Source organism: Salvia splendens, chromosome 19 (assembly GCF_004379255.2).
Source record: "Salvia splendens isolate huo1 chromosome 19, SspV2, whole genome shotgun sequence".
Taxonomy (NCBI): domain Eukaryota; kingdom Viridiplantae; phylum Streptophyta; class Magnoliopsida; order Lamiales; family Lamiaceae; genus Salvia; species Salvia splendens.
In genome coordinates this window covers 13,795,486-13,814,459 of record NC_056050.1, presented here as the reverse complement: position 1 = coordinate 13,814,459, position 18,974 = coordinate 13,795,486, and the positions used below count along the sequence as shown (strand labels likewise).

Below are 18,974 nucleotides of genomic sequence, written 5' to 3'. Positions count from 1 at the left end.
TCTACGCGGAGACGAAAATTTCTTTTAAAACACCAAATTGTATTATTGTTTGAAAAAGTTGTTAAGTTTGTTGCGTAGTTCGAAAGTTTGTCGTTGTCTTAACGTTTCATATCTTTGCATGCTATCGTTGTAGTATTTTCGCGCATAAAACACATTTAGCAACATCACTTAGTTCATACTCACATGTATTCATGCCATATCGATATCACCTTTGCACATACAATACATGTCTCAATTATCATGCCAATCATACTTGTACTTCCACGAAACCATGCTATTACCACATCATAATCATAAACATAGCACATGCTCAAGGTATTATGTCAATCATGCTCGTATAACCATTCCATTACAACTCATCCTCATGCATATCATTCATTCACATGCATAAACTTGTCAATGTCATATCATATTATCATACATTTTAATGCATCAATCTTGCATACTTTCGACAATTTAAACATACCTCACTTTCATCGGTTGAGCGTGATGCTTTGGATGTTGAGCATTCGTGACACTTTTAGTCAAATAAGGGTTCACTAACTTAGACTTAAAGTGAAAGAAGACTCTCGGACCAGAGCGAAAGAACAAAGCTCTGATACCACTCAGTCACGACCGCCCATACAAGGGGTACCACAAACGCGGTGATCGTGACCGACATGCATGGATTACAATTTAAAAAGAACAACTTAATTGATTTGAAGAAAGGAAAACAACTTAGTTTAAAGATTTTAAGGTTATATTTTTTTGAAAAGACATAAGATAAAATACTTTTAAAAAGACAATGGAAAAATTGGACTTAAGAAATATAATAACTAAAAACTAAAGTTGAACAAGCACTTAACTTAAATTCGGAGAATACCATTTTCAAAAGACAACGTAGATGCACGTTTAAATCCTAACACCACCATACATGTGCCAACACCAAAACGAAAAGCTTACGGTCTTAAGACACGAATTAAAACATAGCAGCGGATAAATAAGGTTCAAGGAGAGTCAAGGATCACGCCTATGTATGACGACACAACGTATCCTAAGGTCTCTAGCCAGCTCAACATCCACCGCAACATCCCGCTCAACCTGCAAAATTTTTAAAAGAAATTGCAGGGCTGAGTACTTGTTGTACTCAATGGGCTCATGCCGAAAACATTTATCAAGTTATGTCATCCATATCAGTGATCTCGAATTTTATACGCAGTAAAGAAAAAAATCACGAGAACACAAAAATGTTTCATAGACTGGCCAGTCAAATAATCTCCCCACTTTTCACATCAATCCAACAATCACAACCACAGTGCGACGAAAGTGTGGCCACACTATTCGCCCACGAGACCGGCCGACTTGCAAGGACGGCTCACGATCCCACCAGTGTACACAGCCCGATAGGGTTTACGGCCCTACTCGGACCCGAATTCGTTTCACAAAACAGCCATATAGCCTAACGGAGTAAACTCATACGAACTAGGCATCAGGCACACAATCTCATAACAAAAACAGTCCATGGCATGACATAACAGTTAAACCACCCTTGTATCTCCACATAATATTTTTTTTGGAAAAATAAAGAGGTTTGAAAAGAAAGCCCACCTCGTTCTCTTAGCAAAATCACAACCCAACTTAGCAACCCTCGATCCTCGAGTTCACGAAAACACAACACCCTTGTCAACGACAACACAAGTCAGCCTCACACAAAAACATACTACTATGCATGTCCTATCGCTTCACTCTCATTGTTCTCCTCAATCCCAAAGCCCAACATACATCACAAGGGTATAAAACACACGTAACACCTTTCAACTTATAGCAAGTGATTTCATCATTTAAACACGTTCCTTGCACATACATGCATCATATAACACCTTTAAACTTGAAACTAAGTGTCATTTAATCAAGGCAGAAAACTGGCAGAATTGCGCGACCGTTTTGTAAAAATCACTATAAATTCATCCGACCTCAAAACATGCTAAATTTTGGTCACAACACAGAGCACACATTCAATTCATCCATGAAAATTTTCATATCGAAATCACGTCATTTAGTCAGTCATATCACATATTGAACTCTCTGGTCGGAACATATAATTTCGGACAGTATTGCGCAGTTCATTTGAAAAATTTACCATAATTTCATACGATGCCCAAAAAGGCCGAAAGTTTAACACAATACAGAAGACACATCAAATTTTCATATCGTTCAAGAATCACGTCAATCGGAGTTCATTTGGTCAGTCAAACAGAAAACGAAACATTCATGGCGAGAACTCACGTTTCTGGCAGATTTGCGCAGTCGACTTCAAACATTTATTAAAAATTCATTTTTCGATAAAACAGGCTGAAATTCACACGAGACGCAGTAAACATCTTGAAGTTTACTCAGTAAAAACTTCGTAGCAAAATTCGTTCGTTTGATGGGTCGAATACAGATCATAAGTCACTGGTCGAGCATCACAGAAATCTGGTTCAAATTCGAAAATAGGGTTTTTAAATTTCCACAACGAAAACACCGATTCTTCATGCTCGAAAACACATCATCATGCTTACACATTCCTCAAACACATATTTGCATACCAACTCATATTTTTCACAATTATTTCGATCCAATCACACGTGAATTCAACCAACAATTGCAAAATCAAACAAGTTCTTACGACACACGATTTCCCCCGTTAAAACTCGCGATCTATCAAACCTACACTCTTTACATGCATGTAGGACTCAAAACATGGTTCAAAAGCGAAGGAGGAGGAAAAGTGTGTGATTATACCTTCCTTTGACAAAACGAATCGGTAGAAACGTGGAATGGAGCGATTCATCGGAGGTTCTCGAAGCTAACTTCAACGGATGCGAGATCAAAGCTTGAATGGAAGGTTTTTGGAGATGGGAGAGTGGGAGAGGAGAGGAGACGTGTGGGAGAGAATGAGGGAGGGAGCGTGTGATGTTATGGGGGCTAGGGTTAGGGGTTAGTTTATTTTATGTACTAGGATTTATTTACACCCAATTAATAAATAAATTGTGGAAGGAATAAATTAAATACAAATCCCACAATCATGAGGCAAAGTAGGCGTGTGATTTTTGAGGGAAAAGAGGCCAAAATTTGCTGATTTAATTACAAGGAAATATAGCAAATTTTTACTTGGAGAGAATATTCAAAAATTAGGAATTAAAGGTGAATATTCCATAAACAAGGGAACAAAAATAAATTAAATCCCCAAGTAGGAATTAATATGGTGGGGCCGAAAATTTCAAGAAAAAAAAAATTGTACAAGGAAATTATTTAAATCCCCAATTAAATAGAATAGGATTTAAATTAGGAAATTTCTTTATTGGAAAAAGGCTCCCATAAAATAGGCAACAATAATTAAATTCCCACAAGGAAAATAATGCCTAGGGGGGGCGTGTGATATGGGAGTAAAGTAGGAGAAAAATATTCACATCCCCAATTAATTAGGCATAGGAATTTATTTATTTGAATAAAAAGGGATTCCACAAATTAGGGAACAAATAAAATATCCCTCCAAAATTTATTGGAGGAGCCGAAAATTGCTAGGCTCAAATAGCCAAGGAATATCCCAACTCTCTATTTATTTTGGGTGAAGAAATACATTATCACATGATTTAATTGGATTAAATTCAAAGGAAGGGAGTCAATAGAGCACCAATTAAATCAAAAGGAAATTAATTCTTTCTCCTATAGGAAATTTTCGAAAACTCCCAAGGAAAAATAAAATGGAGTTCGAATTTCATGTAGTACAACTTAGGGGTCATTTGGTTTGGATTTAATTTGGATAAGTATCCCAAAATAATTAATTAAATCCACAAGAAGAAGTATTATTTCAATAATTAGGAAGGGCTGAATATTTCAATGAATCGACTCGAGAAAGGATAAATGCATGATCCTATTAATTATTTCCCCACATTGGAATAACATAAATCTCAAGCTCGTCATTCCACAATAACCACGTCAATTTATTTCATACAAAGCACTTAATCACATAGAATCAAACGTTTCAGAATTCCCCAAAATTCCAATTACATAAAAAGAAGTCACAAAAGTTTGGGATGTTACACCCTTTCGAGGTGATGTGCGACGCAAGCGATTATGCAGTAGGGGCGGTGCTGGGCCAAAAGATCGATGGAAAAAGCCACGTGATATTCTACGCTTCGAAGACTCTCAATCAAGCGTAGAAGAATTATGATACTACAGAGAAAAAGATGCTATCGGTGGTTTATGCCTTCGAGAAATTCAGACCCTACTTGCTGGGTTCAAAAGTGATTATCTACACAGACCACGCGGCTATCAAATATCTCCTAGCGAAGAAAGAGTCGAAGCCGCGCTTGATCAGATGGGTACTCCTTCTGCTGATATGGCCAATTATCTGGTGACAAGCGAACTGCCCACGAGTACTGAGGTCACGAGAGCAGTTAAGCAGAAAATCAAAAGCGAATCCCGTTACTTTTATTGGGATGATCCTTACTTATGGAAGATGGGAGCTGATCAAGTCATCCACCGCTGTATACCCGAGTGGGAACAAGAGGACGTATTGGTCCACTGCCACACACTAGCTTGTGGAGTCATTTCGGTCCGAAGAAAACAGCGAGGAAGGTGCTTGACAGCAGATTTTATTGGCCCTCCATTTATAAAGATGCTTATGACTGTTGCAAGAGATGCCCGCGGTGCCAATTGACTGGAGGAATATCAGCGAGAAATGAAATGATGCAGATCTCCGTGATAGTCTGCGAAATTTTTGACGTATGGGGGATGGATTTCATGGGACCCTTCCTATTATCCGAAGGGAATCTGTATATTCTAGTGGCGGTGGAATATGTGTCCAAGTGGATCGAGGTCAAGGCAACCAAGACTTGTGAGTCCAAGGAAGTGGCCAAATTTTTGAAGTCAAATATTTTTACCCGGTACGGGGTACCGCTGGCCATCATCTCTGATCAAGGCACTCATTTCGTCAACCGGACCATCGAAGTTGTGATGAGAAAATACGGCATCCACCACCGACTGTCTACACCCTACCACCCCCAGTCGAATGGCCAAGCTGAAGTCTCCAACCGGGAGATCAAGGTGATCTTAGAAAAGACAGTGAACCCAACGAGGAAGGACTGGAGCCGCCGACTGGAGGACGCGCTCTGGGCATACAAAACCGCCTTTAAAACCCCGATCGGAATGTCCCCTTACCGACTGGTATTTGGGAAGATGTGCCATCTACCAGTGGGGGTTGAGCACCAAGCCTTCTGGGCTATTAAGGAGATGAACTTGAACGCAGAGGCCTGCACTGAAGAGAGGAAATTACAGCTGTAGGAGCTTGAAGAGTTTCGCCTCGATGTGTATGATTCAGCCATGTGGTACAAAGAAAGAACGAAGATGTGGCATGACAAGAATCTCCGAATGAAGGAGTTCAAGGTGAGGCAGAAGGTGTTGCCTTTCTAGTCAAGACTCAAACTGATGCCGGGAAAGCTGAGGTCAAGGTGGGCAGACCCCTATATCATTGTGGCCATACGTGCAAATGGAGAAATCGAACTCCAATGAAATGACCCTGATTCGTCTTCCTTCTGGGTGAATGGCCATCGGGTGAAGCCTTACAGAGACGGAAGTGAGGTGTGCGTAGTGGAAGAAACTCCACTACTCATACCTGAATCTCTCCAGTGATCGCAGGTAAAAGGAGTAACTGGGTAGCTTTGGGTAGTCTGCTTGATCAAGCCAATTATAGATTTCAAAATTTATAAACTGATCAAGTGACATCCTAAGGGCACTCAGTCTACTCCATAGTAACTTAGTGTAAATATGTTTTTCCTTATTCAAGTTAAACAAACAAAAAAATATAAAATATAAAAATATAAAGAAGGTTAAACTGATCGAGTGGTTATTATTTGAGTATTCATCTAAATGCAGTGGCTTGATCAAGGCAGGGAAATGAAGATTCGCGCTTAACTGCTGACATGTGAGGGGAGATGAAGCATCAAGGAGAAGCCAACCTTTTGGATAAGGATGAATGAAAAGGCTCGCCCAAATGCCGAAGCGTCGTGGGGAAGCCAAACGACACCCTTTCAAATAAAAGGGATTTTATCTAAAATCTTTATCATTTTTTCCTCACGCACTTACCGTACCCAAATCCTCTCTCATCTATTATCTCTCTCAAAATCGCAGGAACCCTAGCCCCCAAATCGCCGCAGTTTTCACAGAAAATGCACAAAATATCACCAAAATGAAGAAGAACGGAGCTACCGACCAAGAAACATCCTCAAGGAAGGGCAGTTCCGGTACCAGCGGCAGCGGACGGCAGACTTCCGTCCCAGCCTCAGCGGCATCGCCAGTAAACCCTAGCGCCGCTGTTCCACCCCCTTCCTATAGTACATCCACAGTTTTCGGCGCAACTAGAAAGGCTGCTCGACAATTTGCCTATAGGGACGGACGCCGCGACGGCTTTCGCTCACCTCAGAGCAAATCTAGTTTTTCCCAGATCTAGAAATCTCGTCCCTACTTCCGTACCACAAATTCCACAATCTTCTCCCCCAAAACACAAAGTCCGCTTCCCCCACCTAAATCCCGCAACCCCATATCCAACCGAAGTGATCCGGTGGACAGCTTCAGTGGAGATACCGTACCGGCAGAAGAATTGGACACCATTCTGGAGAAAGGGGAGGTTGTTGAGCAGCCTATTGCTCACCCCGCCAAGGGTTTACCTAACTCGAGGCTGGAGGAGGTAGGAGTAGAGCTGCAAATCGAGGAAACTGGTAGGCCCAGCCCCAGACAAGAAGAAGCCGTCCCTGCCTTCAATATCCCGTCACCATCGAGTGGCGGAGGCTCTAACTCCGCCCATTTCCAAGAGCTACAGCCGATTGAAGTGGTGGAGATTGAAGACGATATGGAGGTCCGTCAGCCCCTCCCAGCGACATATTACTTCAGAGCAGGGGGGCCGACTGGAACTTCCTGCAGACGCTGGATGATGAGCCATGCCTCGAGAGAGATGAGGGGAAATTACTCAGAAGGCAGCGCCATGTGCGGACCTTGTTAGATGAGGAAGAAGCTGTAGATGACAACCAACTAAGGAAGGAGAAGAAGAGAAAGGGCAAAAGAGCTAGCCCAGCCTTCCCTAAAGAGAACCCTTCCTGTTAGCCATGGGATAGTCATTCGGGACGCCGACCAACCAGCTGCCCCACTGCCGCGTGATGATGATGAGGGCAGTGAGACCGGAGAGCGTGAGCTGCGCTAGACCAGGACGTCCAAGCGAAGCTTGGAGAGGCCTGAGCCAGCCTCGACTGTTAACTATTCTAAAAAGTCTGTGGTCCTGACCACAGATCTCCTCAAGCGGATGTTTGAATTTGATAACCCAAAGTGGCAAGAGGAGGTCATCCAGAGGGTTACCAAGTAGAAAAGACTCAAATCTGGGAAGAAGCTCCACCAGCCCGCTCTAGAGAAGATAGAAGTCGAGGAGAAGTTCACTGAATATATCACTGGAATCGGTTTTGCGTGGCTGTTGGAAATTGATTAAACCCTTGTATCAGAGGTTCTGGCTAAAGAATTCTTTACATCTTTCCGGTTTATTGGTGAAACCGATCTAAATGCCAAGAGCATCACGTTCAGAGTATTCGGCCGCCAGCAGCACATGTGCCTAAACGAGTTCTCCGTCCGAATGGGACTCTATACAAACAACCAGGTGGCCAATGGAGAATGGTTCGGGCGCGACATAGGCATCCCTAACAAAAAGGCTGATTTCGATCAACAAGCAGTCTGGAAAGCCCTCAGCCACGAACGAGCTCCAGCATTTAAGGCCTCGGAGTCCCGGGGGAATCTCCGCCTAGCTCAAGTCTACCTTGGCTGCAATCTCCTGGGCCAAGCCAACACCACTGCCATGATTACTCTGGTTGAGCTTTATGTTATGTGGTGCATGAAGGAGCAGCGAAAGGACCACCTGGGATTCTGGTTGGCCTACTCAATCAATCAAATAGCTACCCGCCCTGCTCGCCACCTAAACGTATGCCATCTCCTTGGCGCTTACGTGAGGAGGAACTGGATTCTGGAGAAACAAGAGTGTGTTAGACGCCCCCTCCGTTGCCCTCCCCCTAAACCGTTTGACTTGGATTACTTTTTCAGAATACAGATGTTGGAGAAAGGCAGACAGGGGAGATTTCACTTCTACACTCTACGCCAGCGGGAGCAGTCAAGGGGCCAACTAGAAGCAAGGCAGAGGCAACCTGATCGCCCAGCCAGCCCAAGCAAACACCAAAGGCCCCAGCTGGCGATAATGGACACCCCGAGGGTAGAGCAGACAGAGGAGGCTACCCAGAGAGATGCCGATTGGAAGTTGCGCATGGAGCAGATGATGGCGCAGCTGGTGGAGAACTCTCAAGCCCATCTAGTGCAGATGAACAGATTGGGACTATCATGGAGAGGCTGCTGGAGGCAGTGCGTGATCAAACCAGTTCCCTAGTGCGACAACCGAGCACAAGGCACCCACCACCTCCCTCTACTCGCTCCCCTCAAGGAAGACATATCTCTACTCCGACCAAACCCACCTCTACTCACCCTGCCCAGCCATTAAGGAGGAAATAGTATACCATCTTACCCAGCTCGTTTCAGTTTTCAAACAATTTCTGTTTTATTTTTTTGTTTTTGGTCTGTAATTATATGTTTTTATCCATTTCACACTTAGCCCAGTGACTGGTCTAAGTGTGAGAAGTTTATGGATTTCTTGTTCCTAATACTTGTTATATCATCTAAATCCGATGTAGGGGTCTAGGCAACTGGTATGCTGTTTTAACTTATGATGCATATGTCCGTCTATGCCTCCACTACTGGGCAAGCCTCCCTTTTTGGAAAATGAATGTTCACTGCTGAGGGATGCATTTGGGTGAGATAATCTCTGGATTTTGTTTTTAATTTTCTGCTGCATATGTTGATTAGTTAGCTTCCAAAGCATATCTTGGTTTCTTTTGCACAAAAGAATGATAGTTAAAAGGGTATATCTGCTGTTACATTAACTTTCCTTGTTAAATTTGCAGATTACGAAATATATTATTAAAATCGGCTGATGAGGAAAGATCATTCTGAACTTGTGGGTGGAGGCGCTTTTGTAAAGACTAAGAAAGCCATCGGGAAGATTAAAGTTCAAGGTCTGTATGTGGTATTGCAAGAAAATTATTTTTGCTTCTTGTGCATGGCTTGTATTTAACTGTACAAAGTTATTCTATTATTTTCAGTTCATAAAGTGAAAACGGGGATAGAGCAACCCACTGGTTGCACGGTTACATCTTTAAAGTCTTTATCCACGGTGAAGCTGGAAACATTTCAGCAGAGGTTATCCAATGTGCAATTGGTTGTTTCATCAAAAAACAAAACAAAACATAAAAAGGGAAAAAAAGGAAAAAATGTCAAAAAAATGAAAAAAATGAAAAATAAAAAAAATTCGACAATGTAAGAGGCTCTCTTTATTGCATAGAAGCGTTGCATACTTAAATGTTGGGACTCGTAGATACTAGAGAGAAGTACCCAAGCTCATTAATACTGGCCTAGAAGTGCATCAGCTTATGAATTGGTGCAAGGTATGCAGGTTTCTTACATTCATTCATTTATCAATTATGGAGTCTTGTTTCTCATTCAATCTAACTTCTACTCGGATTGTAAATCTTGTTTTTAATTGCAGAATCATATTCTTGTTTGTTGAGATTTAAAAGTTCGCCCGAAGAGGATGCAGGGGAAGAAGTCGTCAGTGTGTTATATCTCGGGAACCAAAGCACGAAAAAATTGGAAAATACAGCTATACATCAACTATTCAACCACTGCACATAAAAATAGTTACAAACAAGGTATATGCATATGCTTATAGTTCTTGCTTAACACCTATTTCGTTCAAAATCAAGATTCCATCCTTAGGCGAGAGTGGCATCACTAACTTTGTGTTATGTCCAGTGCACATTGTAGCAGAAACTACCGCTTACGACTGTGTTTTGGAGACTGCAATTGAAGGCCAACAGTTCCAGCAAAGAACTTGTTGCTACATGGTTCGTGGATGAATTTGCACCTTTTTGGCATTTTAGATGCATACACAAAGCTCAGGTATCATGAATGTGCATTGCTGGTTACCTGGAACTGCTATATATGCTTCCATAATTGTTAAACACATTCTTGCTTTTCGATCGTTTGGATACCTTTCATACGATATGGATATAGCCACACCAACCACAGAATGTCTTGACTTGGTGCACGGCTTTCTGCTGCCAGTGGTAATCAAAGACAAAAGTAAGCACACATGAGCCACCAAGAGGTAGGTCGTTATGTGGCAAGTTGTCTTTTTGTTATCATTTTTACATTTGCTGGTTGTAGTATGATAGTATCTAGTTGAATGTCTTGATTGTTTTACTGATCAGATCCTATTTCTGGGAGAAGTTTCTGTTCAAATTGAGCGGATACTCACTCTGGTCTTCAAGAATTACAAGTCACTTGATGAATCATTGTCGTCGGGTATTAAAGTTGTATCGGACCTGCTACAGGATTGGCTTTACATGCACATGATCCAGCTTTGAAGCTCTACAAATTGTTGCATGACATTCTTTCACCTGGCTCTATAGATATTTCCATGTGAGTAGGCGACTGAGCTCAAACCGTCGTCTGGTAATCTTTCCCTTTTGAGAATAACTGTGACGTTTCTTTGCAGATTGCTATGAGAAAAAGGTCAATGAGGTATTTGTCAGAAACTGATGAGTTCTTTTCGACCATTAACGGAAACATTTTATTGGACCCCGTGGCTGTCTCCATTGCATATATGAAAATGAAAGCACTTATGCATGGTTACTCAAGGTACAAAAGAAGATGTGGTCTTTATTATGGTTTGTAATGAGAAAGTTCTTTCTACAGGTTTAATCCTACTGATTATTAGTTTTCCTGCAGATCTGAAGGTGGCAGTGAAAACAAAGTTCCTCTTGTAAGGTCGTTGACGTTGTGCTGGGTTACATTCTGTATTGAAACAAGTAACAAAGTGACCATACTTTAGGTTCACAAGGAATACGTTTCTATATGCATGGAGGTAAGTTTGTAGCATAATGTGTTTCTCTGAACCATGCATGTTTCTATCACCTGATATTCATTATTGGATCAATAATATGTCTCAGAATCTTATTGTTTGAATTGAGTGGTTCCGTTGTAAAATACTTTTTATTCGACAAAGAAAATATCTTTTTCTTCACTTCTTGATTTTGCTTAGCCCCTACTCAAATTGTTTAATTTATCATTGTATTATGTTGGGTTATTAGTAATTTTTTGTGTTCTTGAAATTGATCTTCATGGATTATCAGGCCCTTAATGATGGAACACCTGATGTCAGGGATGGCTCTTTCTCAGATTTGTCGGCTATTGCCAAGGTAAATTATTTCATGATTTTCCATCTACATCTCATTATATTTAATTGCCAATTTAGCTGTTTTGACACTTCTGTTATTTAGATGGTTGGTATGAGAACTTTGGAGAAGTCTCTAGAAAAGCTGGATACATATTTTAGGATTGCAGCTGTATCTTCTCATCCTTTGAGCTGTCCATATCCTACATTTCATGCAAGGTAATAGTTCTCATTTAGCTTCTTTTCATGGAAGTTGATCTTCTAATACCTGTTATATCATCTAAATCCGATGCAGTGGTCTAGGCAACTGGTATACTGTTTTATCTTATGATGCATTAGTCCGGCTCTGCCTTCACTTGTGGCAAGGAGCTGTATGGAAGCTCCTCCCTTTTTGGAAAATGAATGTTCACTGTTGAGGGATGCATTTAGGTGAGCTAATCTTTGGATTTTATTTTTAAATTTCTTCTGCATATGCTGATTAGTTAGCTTCCGAAGCATATGCTGACCTATTTTTCGAACTGGTTAATGAGGAACAAATGATGAACATGGTTGAATGTTGTGAAGGTAAATTTGTCATATTGGGACGTTTGGATTTATTATTTTTCATGTGGCTCTTTCAGTTTCAGATGTATAAAATTATGAAGAAGCACAAGATGCCATAGGTTCTTAGTGAAGGTCTATCATCGATGGTTTTTGCAGTGGACGACTTTGGTACTTCTCATATTAAGGTGAAGGTGCTCAAAACATATATTTTAGAATTCTCTCATTACTTTTTGACTTAGTTTCTGACTTGGTTTTAACATGCGTGATAATCATTTTCCAGGATTTAATTGACTTTTACAAGGACGTCTGATTACAAGCTAGTGCAGCTATATCTTGTAATGTAACGGTTAAACTAATTGGTGTTCTTCATAAGTTTGTTGGTCCAGGTGATATACTTTTTAAACTCAGTCACTGGATGTGTTGGGTGGGGGCTTATTAGAGGGGTTTTATTGAAATCAAAATGGTTAAATCTGAAGAGGAATTAACTGTTGTTTTCTCTTCTTAAAGATATAAATGGATTTCTGTCTAATGGTGATACATATTTTAAACTCAGCTTTCATATCTGGGGATGTGTTGGGAGGGGGCATATTAGAGGGGTTTTATTGAAATCATAATAGTAAGATTTGAAAAGGAATTAACTGTTTTTTTCTCTTCTTGAAGATATAAAGGGATTTATGTCTGATGATAAACCTGCTTTACTAAGTACTCTCGACTCCGAGTACGAAAATAACCGGTAGAAGGTAATTTTTTTGTTTTATAACTGTCATTTTTCCAATGATACGTTTTTTTTTCTGCAGTTCAAATTTACAAATATTACTCTTTGTTTGCATCTGCAGCTCCAAAGAAGGTTGATAAAGTAACTGATTCTACATCAACTGCGGTGGGTGGTGGCATCACTGGTATGGATGGTCTTTCCACGTGAAGATATCAGTGAAAAGATCACTCCCTCTTTGTTAAAAGGCTTAGAGAGTTCTGATTTGAAGGTTGGTTATATGGAGTATATGTTTGATAATCATCAAATCGTGAATGTTTTATGAGGGCATGCCGTCAACCTGACTTTATCTTCTGTCTAGGTTCGCTTGGAATCTATTGAATGTGTAACCAAAATTCTAGAAGAGGCGAAAAAAGTATTCTGCCTACTGGAACTGGTACATTCAGTGGAAAATTTTAAATAACTATCAACTTTTGTAGATGGAGTATATAGTTATCTACATGATATGCCCTCTTATCTGTCTTGTTTTAGGATATCTATTTTGAGCTCTAAAAGGGCGTCCATAGGGCAGTAACAAAAAAAAAAATTATTATTGCTAGTTTGTCCACAATCGGTGCTCTTATGACTGCAATGTGACTGCCAGTTGAGAAGTCAGGCAAGGTACTCTCTTATACTATTAGTTATAGGTTTATTAAGAGTTTCTTGCGCTAACTAACTGTGAGTTACAATCTCAATATTATAAATGCTTGGGATCTTGAATTCCTCAAAGCCAATAGTTGTACCTTTAAATCCCAATATTCAAACCCTTCTGTCATGTGCATAGCTCCTGTGAAGGCTTGATCATTTACATGATTGTGGCTCATGCAGGGCATTCTTTCAGATGTCTTGAAATGCCTTGGCGACACAGAAAGCATATGCGTGACTGTACATTGAGTACCTTAGATGATTGGCTTGGTGCTGCTCATCTTGATAAAATGGTTTGTAGTGGATTTGGAAAATAGCTTTTCGACCTCCTGCTTTGAGTATTGTTGACCTCACGTTTGTTGATGTCTTCAGCTACCATATATTACAGCTGTTCTGACAGACGCTAAAATATCCAGAAGACAACTTGCTGGATTGGTGAGTTCCCTGATGAAATACAGCTGCTCAAACCCACTGCATCTGCTATGACGGTTTTTCATTATGCAAGGTTGTTATTCTGTAGGTCGCTGTTTGTGTCAACTTTATGTCTCAGATTATTTCCTCAAACCCACTGCATCTGCTATGACGGTTTTTCATTACGCAAGGTTGTTATTCTGTAGGTAGCTATTTGTGTCAACTTTATGTCTCAGGATATTTCTTGGCTACCTTTCCAGTATAAATAATCAGATGTTCGTAAAGAGGCTGAAGCATGCTTTAATGAAATAATGAGGGTTGATGGACAAGAAACGGTATGAACATCCAAATTTTTTATTACTTGATTGATATTTGCTAACTCTTTTAGCTGCTAGGTGGTGCTAGACCTATCTTATATCTCTTCCCTTATAGGTATCCAAAAATTTGAGAGATATACAAGGTTATGCTTTAGCTAATTAGCGAACAACTGAAGCATATGGAGCTCTTCAAGGTATTATGCTACTTTCCTTACCTTTTATGCAAATAAAGTAGATTATAAACTTAGTGTTACTCTCACAGGATGACGATTATTGTTCGCATATTCGAATTCGAAGAATTGCGTATAGAGCAATTCAAGATCTTGAGGTTTCTGTTCTCTTTTAAGATTTCTTTATTAGTTTTGTGGGATTAGATTTTCCATACCACTGAGGAGGCCTTCATACAACTTTTCAGAACTTTTGTCAGCTTTTGGGTTTGGGTAAATGGTAACAGACCATCAGTGTTGACTTGTTTTGGCATCTGGGTGGCTTTTGAGAGGATCTGCATCAGAGGCTCTTAAGTGCTGAGGGCATCCGCAATGGGCGGACGATGGCACGTCCGATGGCGCGCATCGTCCGCGCCATCCATCGTCCGCACCCATTGCGGGTGCGCGCCATAGGGCGCGGACGATAGTCGCGCCCTATACTTCGGTCGCGGAGGATAGCGCGGACGATGACCATCGTCCGCGCCATCGTCCGCCCCATTGTGGAGGTCGCGGACGATGGCACGCGATTTCGTTTTTTTATAAATACCGTTCATTTGTAACATTTCATTTCACTCGATTTCATTTTCGAAACTTACAATTACATAATTACTACGAAATGGATTCAAGCCCTAATAGTCCTACGTTTAGCGCAGGGGCGCATTGGCCGGGTACAGAACCCGACGATTATCGTTCGTTCGACACCAATGCCCATTACGATCCCGATTTCAGTACGGAATCGTATGGGTTGTCTGACATGGAGCCGTCTCTGCACCGCCCAACCGCAGCGGCCGATCCCGACCCCGCCGCGACCGCTTCCGCCCCTGCCAGAAAGAAGCGGAACCGGCAGCGGGCGCAGAAGTTGTCGTCTCCCGGTGATTGCGATGAGTACGCCACCGGTCGTACGAACTACAACGACGACGAAACTCTCACCTTGGCCCGGTGTTGGGTAGATATATCGGAAGATCCGATATTCGTGAACAACCAGCGACAGATCGCGTACTGGGAACGCATCGCGGACCTCTACAATTCAGTGAAGCCGCCGACCGCGTACAAGCGCAAGCGTGAGAAACTCCGCAAGCACTGGGATCAAGTCAAGAAGCAAGTGAACTTGTACGCGGCGGAGTTCGAGAAGTTCACGCGGTCTCAAGGGAGGGCGAGAGCGCGAGCGACGTACGTGCTAAAGTGTTGTTGTTGTACCGGTCGATGTACGGCGACTTCAAGCACGAGGCCATCTGGGCGCTCTTGAGGGACAAGCAGAAGTTCCAAGGTGGAATTCTGCACACTGGTGCGCTGAAGAGGACGAAGACCACTGAAGCTGGTGATTACACGAGCAGCGGCAGCGGCAACCACCCGGTTGACCTCAACCGGACGTACATGGATGAAGGGAGTTCCGGCACACCGGTGTCCTTCCGGCGTCCTCCCGGCGTCAAGGCTACGAAGGCCAAGGGGAAGGCGACTGCGACCTTATCGTCGACCGCTGCAACCCAAGCTCCGGTCCCAGTAGAGCTCCCGGCCCAGACGGCCACCGCGTTTGAGTCGTTAGCAACAGCGTCGATGGCAAGGACGATGTTGCAGACGCACAGGGCCCTCAAGAAGTGTACCGACCCCGACGAAGCCGAATATCTCCGGGCGTTACTCGATGAGCTGCGTCGGAAGTTGGAAATTGGTCCGACTTAGTTTTTTTTTTATTAGTTCAATGATGTAACTTTTTTTTATTAAAACTTCGCCGTTTGTTATTTAGACTGTTTTTTATTTACTCGTTACTTGTTATTTGAAAACAGTTAAATTAATTAAACAAAACAATAAAATGATGATGTGGCGCGTCATAGGGCGCGCCTTATGGCGCCCCACTGCAGGTGGGGAGGTAGGAGGATAAAACTGCTGACGTGGCGCGCCTTAGGGCGCCCCATTGCTAATGCTCTGAATTCCAAAAGCAAGTTGATGGTATTAACATGTTGCAGACGGTTCATTCAACATAAATTCTAGTTTTGATTGTGTAACTTGAAATTTTCTTTTAACCTTCTGTTTGTTTATGATATACAGGCTCTTCCATCCATGAGAAGGGAGGGGATTGAAGTCTTAAATATATTCTTAAAGTGGTTTATGTTGAGGTTTTGTGAATCCAACACATCAGGCTTATAAAGGTAAATAGGATTTTATTAATTTGTCTATTTTTTTTTTGTCAGCATGTCCATGTGCTTTGCTGTCTGAATTTATCAAATGATACTTTTGATAAAAAAAAATGAGTGGTAGCATATTTGATGAGTGTTCTTAGGACACTTGTTATTAGAACATTTGTTTATTCAGTTTGTTTGTGGAATTGCTAATATTGAAAATTGTTATTGATTCTCCAATATCTAGCTCCCTAATGATGTTACAGCCAATGAATATATATGTCCTGATAGTTCTTATCTATCATATTTAAACTATCTCAGATCCTTTCTTCACTCTTGATCTTCTATAACTTTGACAAGGTTTCTTCCTGAGTTTCTGGATCTGTTCAGAAATGGGGGCTACACTATGACAGAAGCAAAGACAACCATCTTTCTTCCTTGCTTGGTTGAGAGAAGCACACAATCTTAGTAAAATTGGCATCAACTTATGAATTGGTATAAGGTATGCAGGTTTCATATATTCATTCATATATCAATATGGAGTCTTGTTTCTCATTCAATCTAACGTATACTCGGATTGTAAATCTTGTTTTAAATTTCAAAATCATATTCTTGTTTGTTGAGATTTAAAAGTTTGCCTGAAGAGGATGCATTGAGAAAGCATCCTGGATCTAGTGAAGCTCGCGTCTTATATGTTTTGTTTCACATTCTTCGTCTACTTCTTATATTTGGTAGTTCATGGATAAGTGAATTCTAGTGCTCTTGATTTGCCGGATGGATTTGGAGATGATCTAATAATCGAAGTCCAAGATTCGAAGGGAAAGTATTGTGGGCATACTCTTGTTCATGTGGATGACATTGCTGATGAATCATTACTGTATCGACCTCATGTTTGGTTTTCTGTTGTTTCTGAAACAGATCTGTTTGTGTGTCCGAAGGGGTCAAGTTTTTTTGCTTATTTTGATGCAGGGGGAGAAGCATCGTCATTGTATTATATCTCGGGAAACAGAGCACGAAAAAGCTGGGAAAATACAGGTATACATCAACTATCCAACCTATGCTGATCAAAATAGTTACAAGGTATATGTAGATGTTTTATAGTTCATGCTTAATGCCTATTTTATTCAAAATCAAGATTCCGTCCTTCGGTGAGAGTGGCATCACTAACTATGTGGTATGTCCAGGGCACATCTATTGTAGAAACTATCGCTTACGACAGTGTTTTGGAGACTGCAATGAAAGGCCAACAGATTGAGCAAAGAAACTTGTTGCGACATGGTTCGTGGAAATGGTTGATGGATGAATTTGCTTTTTTTTTGGCGTTTCAGATGCATACACAAAGCTCAGGTATCATAAATGTGCATTGCTGGTTACCTGGAATGGCTATATATGGTTCCATAATTATTAAACGTATTTTTGCTTTGCGATCGTTTAGATACCTTTCATACGTTATGGATGTCGCCACACCAAAAGCAGATTGTCTTGCTTGGGTGTGCGACATTCTGCTGCCCGTTGTAATCAAAGGCAAAAGTAAGCACACATTTAGTCACGTAGAGGTAAGTCGTTATGTGGCAAGTTGTTATCTTGTTATCATTTTTCATTTGCTGGTTATAGTATCTAGTTAAATATTTTGACTGTTTTACTGACTAGTTCCGTCGTCTGGGAGAAGTTTCTGATCAAATTGAGCAGTTCACTCTTGTCATCGAGAATTCCAAGTGAATTATAAGTCACTTGACTTAACATTGCGGTCGTGTATTAAAGATGTATTCTGACCTACCACAGGAATGGCCGCAACTGCGCTTGATCCAGCATTGAAGCCCTACAAAATGTTGCACGACATTCTTTCACCTGAGGTGCAGTTAAAGCTGTGCATATATTTTGAAAATAATTGTGACATTTCTGTGCAGAATGCGACGAGAAAAAGGTCAAGGAGGCAATTGTCAAAAGCTGATGAGTTCATTTCAACCAATATCTAAAAGATTTTATTAGACCCCGTGGCCGTCTCCACTGCATATAAGGAAAATAAAACACTTATGCATGTTTACTCAGAAGACGTGGTCTTTATTATGGTTAGTATTCTACTGATTATTAGTATTCCTGCAGATGTGAAGGTGACAGAGAATACCAATGTTCCTCTTGTAAGGTAATTGAACAAGTAACAAAGCGGCCATACTTAGGATTCATAAGGAATATGTTCCCATGTGCAAGGAGGTAAGTTAGTAGCATATTGGAGAACTTAGTCCTTTAATGAGTTTGTGTGTCCGTGATTCCATATGCACTCTTCTCATTCTCCTGAAAAATATTGTTGATGTAAGTCGTGCCAGATTGGACTGTCTATGAGGTATTATGTACACTGCTTTCATGTTAATCACGTTCTGCTCTTATCGCTTTATGTATGCTTTGTGGAAAGAAGCCTGTTGCTTGCAGCGGTAAGTACAATCTAAAATATTACTGTATAATCAAGTAATCACACTCATACTTCACGTAATCACAATTCATGTAATATCAATCATTTAGAATTTCATCTATCAAATCACATATTTGCCGATTTTCCCTATCGGGGTGTGCACAACAATATTCATCATTTTTTGCATAGTCGTATTAAGCAATTTCATATCCATGTATTTTCATCATCCCACACTTCCAAGC

General features: G+C 41.1%; 1 protein-coding gene and 3 long non-coding RNA genes across 5 annotated transcripts; all 4 read left to right on the top strand.

The window, feature by feature from the left end:
* The first annotated feature begins 11,631 nt into the window (after positions 1–11,631).
* On the top strand, positions 11,632–12,268 carry LOC121779538. Its single transcript, XR_006045841.1, has 3 exons — positions 11,632–11,767; positions 11,959–12,066; positions 12,162–12,268. It is a non-coding gene; the product is annotated as an uncharacterized LOC121779538 (long non-coding RNA).
* A 219-nt stretch (positions 12,269–12,487) lies between these two features.
* LOC121779539 lies at positions 12,488–13,017 on the top strand. The gene is made up of 3 exons (XR_006045842.1): positions 12,488–12,621; positions 12,718–12,864; positions 12,955–13,017. It is a non-coding gene; the product is annotated as an uncharacterized LOC121779539 (long non-coding RNA).
* A 106-nt stretch (positions 13,018–13,123) lies between these two features.
* LOC121779537 lies at positions 13,124–13,998 on the top strand. Its single transcript, XR_006045840.1, has 4 exons — positions 13,124–13,253; positions 13,461–13,570; positions 13,650–13,712; positions 13,798–13,998. It is a non-coding gene; the product is annotated as an uncharacterized LOC121779537 (long non-coding RNA).
* Positions 13,999–16,290: 2,292 nt separating this feature from the next.
* Positions 16,291–18,640, top strand: LOC121779472. 2 transcript variants are annotated; one of them, XM_042176803.1, is made up of 5 exons: positions 16,291–16,355; positions 16,686–16,827; positions 17,295–17,360; positions 17,510–17,672; positions 17,761–18,640. In XM_042176803.1, the coding sequence occupies exons 2-5, from the start codon at positions 16,813–16,815 to the stop codon at positions 17,841–17,843; spliced, it is 327 nt and encodes a 108-aa protein (XP_042032737.1). In that variant the 5' UTR covers positions 16,291–16,355; positions 16,686–16,812; the 3' UTR covers positions 17,844–18,640. The 2 variants fall into 2 exon arrangements, with proteins under 2 accessions (XP_042032737.1, XP_042032736.1); XM_042176802.1 differs by lacking the exons at positions 16,291–16,355; positions 16,686–16,827 and having other exon boundaries at positions 16,989–17,360.
* Positions 18,641–18,974: the final 334 nt, after the last annotated feature.

What these genes read in the sequence shown, in the direction of transcription:
- LOC121779472 (XM_042176802.1), top strand. Translation starts at nt 17,172, where the DNA reads ATGTGGATGACATTGCTGATGAATCATTACTGTATCGACCTCATGTTT. An exon ending in AAAAAGCTGGGAAAATACAG is followed by an intron (nt 17,361 to 17,509) that starts GTATACATCAAC and finishes TGGTATGTCCAG; the next exon opens with GGCACATCTATTGTAGAAAC. An exon ending in GATGCATACACAAAGCTCAG is followed by an intron (nt 17,673 to 17,760) that starts GTATCATAAATG and finishes GCGATCGTTTAG; the next exon opens with ATACCTTTCATACGTTATGG.